Consider the following 10,429-nt stretch of genomic DNA (forward strand, 5'->3'; position numbering starts at 1 on the left):
AAATGATTTTAGTTGTAAAAATAAGAAGAGTTGGATTTATGTCTGCACTGAATCACCAGATTTTTCTGGTGAAACACAAGAGGGATTTACTGCATAGCAAATGTGTTAAATCTTTTCAGATTTAGCAATGTTAAATCTGCAATATTAGAACCGATACCATTTGCAATGTGTGGCAAATTATAATAGATGCAATTCATTTCCCTGTTGCCCCTTGCAAAGTGTAAGGGTTATGCTTAAACTAGAATTTAAGGAAGGCTAAATTTGAAAGTGGACATGAGATACATGTGCTATTAACCTGCAGCTTACTGCTCACTTTGTGCTGTCATCAAATTATTGCGCTGTTATCTTTCAACAAAATGCCAATGTCCTGCGTGGCTACCACAACTTGATTTGTTGATGTTTACAGGACAATTTGCAACCTTTGTTGTCCATCCTCAACTGCACCTGAACTGAGGTGGCAGTTAGAAATCCACCACATTGCTAAATCTGGAGTCACACAGTGGCCAGACTGGTAAATATGGAAGGTAGAACCAATGTGTGTCAGCTATGAGTCTCTAATGAAAGTGATTGTTAGCAAGTGAATGGTGGAAACTGTGTCCAGTAGTAAACTGTGCCCAGTAGTAAACTGTGCAGGTTGCAGCAAGCCTTTGAAGAGGCACTCAGTTTGACAACTCGTGTAAGATCATTGAACATTCTGCATCGGTGTATCCAAATCCTTGGGGAACGTGACTGAAATCTATTTCCAGGACCACTCTCACTGTCTTCTGGCGGTGTGCCCTTGCCCCAGATTCTCATGGATACAAGATATATCTCCTGCTTTCTATTCTCCTCACCATGTCTTCTTAACCTTGGAGTCCTGTTCACCGATTCTTAATTCACCTTCTGTAAATGATTGCCTGTCAGTACCTAATCTAGTTGCCATGCCCATCTGTTGGAAAGGGCAGGCTGGCTCTGAGCAGTACTGACTAGCCTTAAGTTGGGCTAGCCAGTCACTATGTTGGCTCTCCATTGAACCTTTCAGGCAATAATAGCATGATTTATGTTGCGTGGATACTGCAATAACTGTAATTAGCAAGCAGCATAAAATTGATCTCATGACTGCCTTTCCACTGAACACGAATGTGTTAATTAAGCATCATGAACACATGCCCAATTTCAGGGAATATCACATTTAGCAAACTTTCTTTGTTTTATCAGCCATTAAGAAGTATTATCAGATGTATAAACAAATTATGTATTATGTACCAGGATATTTAACATTGGTAGTGAGTTTATTTGGAAGAAATTTGAATAGCACCTTCTTTTTGAAAAGTGCTCTAAAATAAATCATATCGATTGTGCAATAACATATCTAAAACAAAAAATAAATCAATTCATGTAGTGCTTTATTATTTTTTAACACACAGAGCACAAGGGCACAAGACCTCAGCAGAATGGCAACATTTTCTCAACTTTTTTTTCAAAGTTTTGATTGAAAAAAGACTTGTGTACCATAATCTTACATCAACAGCACGAAGAAGTATTAAATACAATTGTTGCCAGTAATTTACATTACTACCACAATATGTGAATGTGCGCATTCTTTTAATTAATCGATTGTAAACACATTGTAATGCAACATACAAAACATATTACGTATACAGATTTACACCGTATAGTTATATATAATTCTGTAACCTTTAATGCTGGAGGTTTTGAATAAGCAGTTTGCCACACATCATCATTTCAAACCACACACAGTTACATTTTTCAGAATTATCCAAAACTATTTTACAAAAATTACAACTGCAATTGCAATGCTTTGAACAATGTTGTGAACTGAAAATTTGATAATAACGTGAAACATTTCAAATTCACTGGGGTAAAAGTATTTTATGTAATTCTGAAATGTGAAATTAAATTAAAACAAATTCTACACACTTTACAGATATGTTATCAGATCCAAAACTGAGATCACTTTTCAATTAAACTCTCACAGTTTGTAAGTAGTTGTTCTATTATTTTGCTGAGTTAATAAGTTCTCCGATATGTAATTGAAGACTTACCAGCATATTACTGCTCTGAATAATTATTGTCAAAATGATACATTTATTGATGGATCGGTGTCATTTGAAGAAAAATTGATTTAATGTGACAATCAACAAAATGTTCTAGCCTAATGATTACATTCTAACCTGATTTAACATAGTTTATTAAGTTAAAAAAAGAGAAACTATAAAAATAACAAATCCCTTAAATTGCAAGTACCAATAGAACTTATGATTACTGAAGTGCCTTCAGGCAGACTTTTCTTTTCCCATGTGGTGAGACTTTGAATCCCATCCTGCATAGCAATGAACAGGCATGGTAACACAAGGTCTTCAGCTTAATGTGATATATTTCCAGATGGCTGGATTATGGTAACATGTCTTTATGCAGTGTTTCAGATTCCCTTTGATCTGTTCAATCTTGCTAAGCCAAGTTCATCTGTGCTAAAATGTTCATCTGAACAATTGTAAACACAACCACTTATTCCTATACTACAAAAGTATATTTTATCTAACATTTCCCCTTATTTTTATTCTACAAAATGCATATAATGTTACCCTACAGATCACCTTTTCACAAAGTATTCCTAATCCCTAAAGTGAGCCTGGCATGATCTGTCCATCAAAAGACAAGAAATTTGGTCTCTGGCAGTGTGCGTGCCCAAAGCAGCTTAAACATATTTGGAGCCCTTTTCTCTTTTAAAAAAAGCACAAACATATAATGCTAAACATAACAATAAAATGGAAGCCATTCATAGTAAACATATGGTAACTCAAAATTTGATCCATTAAGATTCAAAGTGAAGAGATCAATAATGGTACTGAGTGCTCATTAATGTTTCAAGCAATGATTTTTCCTGGAACTAAAAGGATCAGTGACAGAAAAAATTCAATTCACTAAATGCATTGACATTCGAGATCAAATAGCATTCTGAAAGCTATAATCACTTTTTACTCACATTCTGTATCATTTCCTTGATAGTAACCAATGATTTTAAAGTCACATTCTGTTTCTGCATCTTTTAGGGTTGCATCAATAGTATACTTAATTATTAAATATACTACAAGTTCTCCTACATCTGTCACCGAGATCTAGTTTAAAGCAACATGCATAATAAATGCATGGTTCACAATGCATTTACAGCATGATTTGCACAAGCTGGATGACTGTACTGTAGTTTCAGAATAGAGCAAAATGAGACCATATTTATAACAATATGCTCAACCTGATGCTATAAAAGGATAGGTAAAACAGTTATTCCTTTCTTTCAGTGGCCTACCTTTTACCGAACTTGCTCTGGAGTTAAGAGCTCACTTACATCACATATAATGGTGTTATTTCAAAGAAATATTGGAGAGGATTTGTCACAATTCAATAAATGAAGAAATATCATGATGTAATTGAAATCATTCCACCATGAGTATGGTTTCCTTTTAAAAACCAATATTTTTTTAACTCGCAAAAAAAATTTGGTGAAAATAATATGTATGAAATGTAATGGAGTATAAATATATCCTGATTATGACGATGACCATCTCTCCTTCAGTTTTTTACTCTTAGGTTTCCAGGTCAGCCCTTTTGGGATATGCCACGATTCTTCACTGTGTGCTTACTTCAATCTGCAGTGCTATTAAGCTTTGGTAAAGGCAGAAGAAAAAACATTATTTTTCCTTTGAATGTTGAATTAGCCTACAAGCAGATTTAGAACATAGAAACATAGAAAATAGGTGCAGGAGGAGGCCATTCGGCCCTTCGAGGCCAGCACTGCCATTCATTGTGATCATGGCTGATCGTCCCCAATCAATAACCCGTGCCTGCCTTCTTCCCATATCCCTTGATTCCACTAGCCCCTAGAGCTCTATCTAACTCTCTCTTAAATCCACCAGTGCTTTGTCTTCCACTGCCCTCTGTGGCAGAAAATTCCACAAATTCACAGCTCTCTGGGTGAAAAAGTTTCTTCACACCCCAGTTTTAAATGGCCTCCCCTTTATTCTAAGACTGTGGCCCCTGGTTCTGGACTCGCCCAACATTGGGAACATTTTTCCTGCATCTAGCTTGTCCAGTCCTTTTATAATTTTATATGTTTCTCTAAGATCCCCTCTCATCCTTCTAAACTCCAGTGAATACAAGCCTAGTTTTTGAACCTTATGTGCATCAATTTTAGTGAACCTTATGTGCATCAATTTTAACCACATCTTTAACTTGTTTATTTCCATGGCATCATGAAATCGCAAAGAAACAACTTTTGCAATCAAATAAATAATATTAATTTTAGTATGCCACTGCTTCCCAGATACAGCTGCTATGTAGATGGCACTATTTATGGATATGTTCCATACAAAATAATAAAATGTATAAATGATAGTGCATTTAAATGCCCCAATGCTCTGAAAATGGATGTCACTATAATACAAAATCTCTTAATATGAATTGTCATTCTTCATGTTGTCAGTCATTTATGATACCACAATTCATTTAAAACAAATAGTTTAGGGGTAAATACTGTGCTTCTTGTATGGAGATTTTACCAAGCTATAAATAGAACACTTCTGATTTTGTGTATGGAGCAGTGATATCAAGAAATACTAGGTCAAATACATCACAATTAAATTTACTGTAAATTTTACTCCATACGACGATTATTTCAACTTTAGGAAAGCATATCCCACTGCAAAAATATGATTTTTATCACTGGCCATGTCAACATATCTAGCTATTCCCAACGCCTTTTTGAATGACAATGATTTCAACTGTTAATATATTAGTGGGGTGTTGTATTTTGGGTCATTAATGACAGAAACTTGGTGGTTATTACGTAAAACTTTTGATATTAGCTAATGTTCCACCTTAGCTCATAAAGAATTTCACTTAACCAATTTTGGTGGAGTTGGAAAGCAACAAAACAACTGTGCTACCTGGACTATTCCCCTCCAATATATTTGAACATTAAGGCAACACATAATCTGTTTATATATATATATATATATATTTAGCTTCTTGAGCTACAAACATTGGAATGACTTTACTTCAGATATCCCCAGTTCATTCAAAGTGTTATGGGCTTCCATTGCAAAAGGTATCAGCAAATTTTAAATGCTTCTTTCAAACTTACATCCTAAAAGTTTGATCCCCAGAAACATACTCCCTAATGTGAACAGCCACACAAAATGCGAACATACATGCCTACCATTCTACTAGCTACCTTGAATTTATTTATAATGTTAGCAAACAAGAGAGCAATGCCACTTCATCTTATACAGTACAGATCACAATATTTACCACAATCAGATGTACAAATTATGTATATTTAGTATAAATTGAAAATTCTTCAGAAAGGCTTTGGGTTGGTTAATGCACAGCTTGTTCCTTGCCTACCAAACAATAAAGTCCAACCCTCCATTTTGATGCTAACCATCACTCAGACAATGCCATTTGGCTATTTGTCGCCTTGGATGCTCACAGATCTCCCTCCAATGCTCTCCTACTGTCCCTTCTACTGATGTTCCCAGCACGAGGCGCCCAATAATTTCATTCTTCATCATTCTGTCAAAATCAATAACCAGGAACTCAACACTGGTGTTTTCAATCCCCTCACATGGAATGTCAAAGACAAAGAGCTCATTAAACACTGGATTCAGGGTGCACTTCTTAACATGGGTCTTTTTCTTTGATATTCTTTTCTTATCATGGTACAGGTTGACTTTCACATAAGGGTCAGCAGCTGGCAAGAAAACAAGACAATACATTTGTTTTAACTTTTCGAATTGTGCTTTTCAGTCTTTCATTTTACAATATATTTGTACAGCAGATTTAAATAGCAATTAATCATAATTAAGTCAGAAAATGTTGGAAATACCTAACAGGTCAAGCAGCATCTGCAAAAAGCAGAAGCTCATCAGAACTGATCACCAGCTCAATACATTGAACCTGTTTGACAGCTGCTGCTTGATGAATAATTCAAGAATTTACTTATATTTTCTATGTCCCCCATATGCAGTACTGGGCAACAACATATGATTAAACAATGTCATAATAGGCAAGTTATAAAATAGGAATCTACTTATTTTATTCAATCAGAACTATGAACGTTCTATATCATAGATGATTAACTGTTATCTGCATATTGTAAGATTGGAATTATATTACAAATATTACATTCACAAAATTTCAACAAATATTTCCATGTCTATGTACTCTGTGATACACTTTAGATTTAATCAGAGGCAATAAATATATATTGGAATAGATATTCAGATGCATAGATGCAAAGAAAGGCTGATTAATGGGTCTGTTTTCTTAGCTCCAGCTGTATTACTGCTGGTAACCCTATTTGATAATTACCTGATAATCCAGACACATCATTTTTCGGCAGATGGCGAGCTTTTAGTACAACAACAGTCAGGGTGTTGGTGGTAGATTGATAGCAAAGGGACACTAATAATTCTCCACGACCCACTGATTTCTGTGAATGAACAAAAGAAGACACATGAACAGACTTTCAGAAACACGCTGTTATCTCTACACAGTAGGTCTCATTGCTGCTCTTTGTCATGGTACCACCCCTACAGGAGACAAAAAGATTGTCCAATGTTAGCCTTGATACCTGGTTACACATTATTAGAATTAGCAGACCACAGTTTAAATTGGCATGTGTCTCTTTGGTGTGTTTTTTTAAATGTTTTAGAAAATATCTTAATTTCGAAAAAAAAGATGTGATTATCAATGTGGTACTTTGTAATCTTTATTTTATGCAACTAATGCCATTCGGAAGGATTGAGTCGCATTATAATTATTTTTTATCTCATCTATCTTAAATAACAGCTCGTTCTGTGTCAGGTATAAAAAGGGTCATTCCTCAGTCGTTAGACTGATACTGGAATACTAGAACGGCACTTATTCTGATCAGACAAATTCTGCCAATGAAATACGGGGTTATGCCAAGTAAGGTGGGATGTTAGGGTGAAGGACTGACGGAGGGAGGCAGGGACCACTTGGTTCCAGCAGTCGGGTTTTGGGCTGTGAATTATGTCTAATTATTCACCTCCTGGATTTGGAGATAATGTTCCAAATCGTCATGCAGTGAATGTTCGGTTCCGGTCTTGGGACACGTATTGATAAACATTTAACAAAGGACCATTTTTCAATTAAAAGACGTTATTGCAACTACAATTGTCAGAATGTTAATTACAACATAGGCGTCTAGTTATTTTATTTAATCATAAATATTAAACTTATCTATCAGAGACAACTAAGTGTTATCTGCGTATAAGCTATGTATTCGCTTCCAAAATTAGATTTAAATAAATCCCAACTCTGATTTATGCAATTTGACTCGCTCGCTTTCATTTTAATCCTTTAAAAATCCAGTCTCCCTGTACCCCAGACGTCTGCCCCGGCGCTAACCTAACCTCTCCTTTATCTCCTTCAATAACTGAGCACCTAGCAAAGCGCACATCGCACCGCAAATGGAAGCAACATCTGAACGCAAGGGGTCCTTTCAAACATTTACCCGGCAGTTTCTCCTGGTGATGTCCCTGTTCATCTGCACTTGGCCTTCCGTGAGATTGATTCCAGACATTGGCACCAACACCTCGCCGATGACATCGTCTCTCGAAAACCGGTCGAAACTCAGCACCAGGAAATGAAGAGACAGGTCCTGCACTTGGCTGTAGGGGATGCCGTAAAAAGTGAACGTTTCGTCAAAAGCCGGGTCCAGGGTTTTCCGGAGGACGCGTGTTTTCACTCGGTGCTTTTTGTCTGGCAGGATGGAGATTTTAATGTAAGGATCAGAGGTCATGGACTGCTCGTCCATGGCTGGCAAACCGCGGGCCTCGATAATGTTCACAAGCAATGCCTTCTTGTCCAAGTTGTACTTTAAGGAGAATCTCAAGGATCCCAGTTTGGGTCCACTGTTTTTCTCTTCAGGAGGAGCCAATGACTTGTCCGAGACAGAGGTCTCGGATGATACACTGTTATTCTCGCCTTCTGGGAATGCCTTGGGGTGAACGCTCTCGATTTCTGGGGAGCTCCGGACTTTGGCTGGAGTTTTCGTGAAATTTCCATTCTGATCACGGCTCTCCAGGTCTAAATGGAGCGAGTTCTTTGGCAGTTTGGCTTTTGAAGATTCCTTGTCTTTAGAGTCCGATTTGTCATCGGCCCCGAATTTCTTTTTGTTGCTAAGATTCTCAGGGTAGATGTCGACTCCCTTCAGCATGTGAACGAATTTGTAGGGAGGGGTTTTATTAGATTTTGAAGATTTGCGTTGACAACAGATCCACGCAAACATGGACATCGTAAATATCAGGGCAAAAGCACTGGCTATCCCTACTAGAGCAGTTACACCATCTGGAAAAAAAACGTTCAATAGAAGTATTAATGCATTATAATTAAGGAGACATTTAAAAAAAACTTCAACTATTAAACCGATGCTATATCCTGCATCAGATATTTTTGTTTTTTGAATGGGTTTTTCTAAGTACAGCCGAACAGCTCAGATTAAATAAACTTGTATGAATGATGCAGATTATTATTTGTAGTGTCGTGAGCTAAAGTAGAAATTTGCAGAATTTTATGAAAAAATGTCTCTCCAGCAAATAACTAACTATAGATGAGATCATTCAAATCAGTGTCATTTTACCGCATTGTCTTATCGTTATAGCTGATAAACAGCGGCAGCCCGAGATTATGTCTAATTAACAAGGCGAATCCGCATGGATCCGATTAGCCAGACTCCAATTAGCGCTCCCGAACCCAACCCCGCTCCAGTTTGACAAACATGCGGGTTTGTGTTTACCAAAAATGGACAAAATTGAGCACATGAGACAAGCGGGGAGCGAGCTAGAAACAGAGCGACCAAAATCAAACAAATATAAAACTTTCACTGAACGAGAGGCATATGGAAGGAATCGAAATGGGTAATTGTAGCCCAGACCAGCTGAACCTGCGGCTTCACATCTACAATGACTGGCGAGTAAGCGTTACGATAGGAATATGGTCAGCCAGTCTTTGCCATTTGCTCCATGGGCAAAGTGCATCTGTGACCGTGCAGTTTCCGGCAAAGTATTGCCACCTTTGGCTGTTTATTTATACTTCTGGTGGTGGTCACAGCCTGCCTTGTGGTCCGGCTTAGACGATCTACACGGAGCCCGAGGAGGAGGCATGTCGCGACCACCCTAAACTATTAATACAACGCCCAAAGGTGGCCACACGGTGCAGGAAGCGGCTCGGCCGCAGATATGGAGGCCACGCATCTGGAGAGTGAAAGCTTATCGTTAAAGACCCGTGCGGGGAGACAAGCTTACCAAGGCTGACCCCGCTCTCCACAATCGGAGCCATGTCGATCCTTTGCTCTGTCCCTGGTGCTGAAAAACACAACGCACAGAGAGATCTCCTCCTCTTCCGAGCCGACAGCTCAGTTTTTCTTTAAATGTGGTCTGCAGAAGAAGGTTTCCTGGGGGGAAAAAGTGGGCAGAGGGAAGGGCTGGCGTTGGAGTGGGGGGGGTGTTGTGGGGAGATGAGTTGTAGCTCCGGCACCGCCTGCTGCAGGTCTGAAGAGTCGCAAACACTGTGGACGTGGTTGGCTGGATGACGTCTTTTTGACGAAGCGCTGCCCGAGTTGAGCTCTTTTACTCCCTGAGGTATTTAAATTCCTCCCATCAGTTATGTTAAACGGCTGTAGTCTGAGCGGCATCAGCTCGGAGGACGGGAATGGGAGGGACTTCTTTATTATTATATATTTTTTTATTTCGCGTCGTTTAATTTTTCATGGGCAGGAAGGAGAGGACCAGAGGGGTGGGTGGATGGATGGATGGATGGGTGGGGAGGGAGGGAGGGAGCCCGACAGCGGCTGACTCACACACCAGACACACTGTCTGCTGCCTGAGACCCGCTGGACGTGGGAGAGGCATCTCTGCACAAACAGACTGGCCGCCTGGGCACTTTTTCAAAATTTAGTGAGCGATTTAGCAGGGTGCCATCAATGCACTTTAGACGAACAAAACAGGTTTTAGTTCCGTCGTGGTTAAAAGTTGTTTTTTTTTTAGGGAGGGAGGGACGGAGTTTAGGGGAATAAAGAAAGATTAATTGAGTCTGAAGAAGGGTCTCGACCCGAAACGTCACCCATTCCTTCTCTCCTGAGATGCTGCCTGACCCGCTGAGTTACTCCAGCATTTTGTGAATAAATACCTTCGATTTGTACCAGCATCTGCAGTTATTTTCTTATACTAATTGAGGCGTGGATGTATTTCTGACAAACTCTGGACATTATGCAGTATCCGAATAGGGCGTCAGCCGTCCCACTCACATGCTGACATCAATTTAGCATTTTTCAGTTGATCAGGGAATTAAGGTGGGCAGTGATTGTTGATGTATCTTTGTAAGAAGGCGAACACACTACCATCTG

The 10,429-nt window shown here is 38.7% G+C and overlaps 1 protein-coding gene across 1 annotated transcript; it reads right to left on the minus strand.

Annotated features, from left to right (window-relative positions):
- Positions 1-1,384: 1,384 nt before the first annotated feature.
- Positions 1,385-9,822, minus strand: syt4 (synaptotagmin IV). Its single transcript, XM_078396069.1, has 4 exons — positions 9,330-9,822; positions 7,538-8,373; positions 6,370-6,490; positions 1,385-5,749 (listed from the first exon to the last, which is right to left on the minus strand). Exons 1-4 carry the CDS (start codon positions 9,361-9,363, stop codon positions 5,436-5,438), a joined length of 1,305 nt encoding a protein of 434 aa, XP_078252195.1. The 5' UTR covers positions 9,364-9,822; the 3' UTR covers positions 1,385-5,435.
- Positions 9,823-10,429: the final 607 nt, after the last annotated feature.

This window comes from Rhinoraja longicauda, chromosome 1 (genome assembly GCF_053455715.1).
Source record: "Rhinoraja longicauda isolate Sanriku21f chromosome 1, sRhiLon1.1, whole genome shotgun sequence".
In the NCBI taxonomy this organism is placed as follows: domain Eukaryota; kingdom Metazoa; phylum Chordata; class Chondrichthyes; order Rajiformes; family Arhynchobatidae; genus Rhinoraja; species Rhinoraja longicauda.

Coding starts and splice junctions, on each gene's coding strand:
- syt4 (XM_078396069.1), bottom strand. CDS start 9,363: ATGGCTCCGATTGTGGAGAGCGGGGTCAGCCTTG. Junction 8,374..9,329: donor GGAGAGCGGGGTCAGCCTTG/GTAAGCTTGTCT, acceptor TTTTTTTTCCAG/ATGGTGTAACTGCTCTAGTA. Junction 6,491..7,537: donor TCACCAGGAGAAACTGCCGG/GTAAATGTTTGA, acceptor GTTCATTCACAG/AAATCAGTGGGTCGTGGAGA.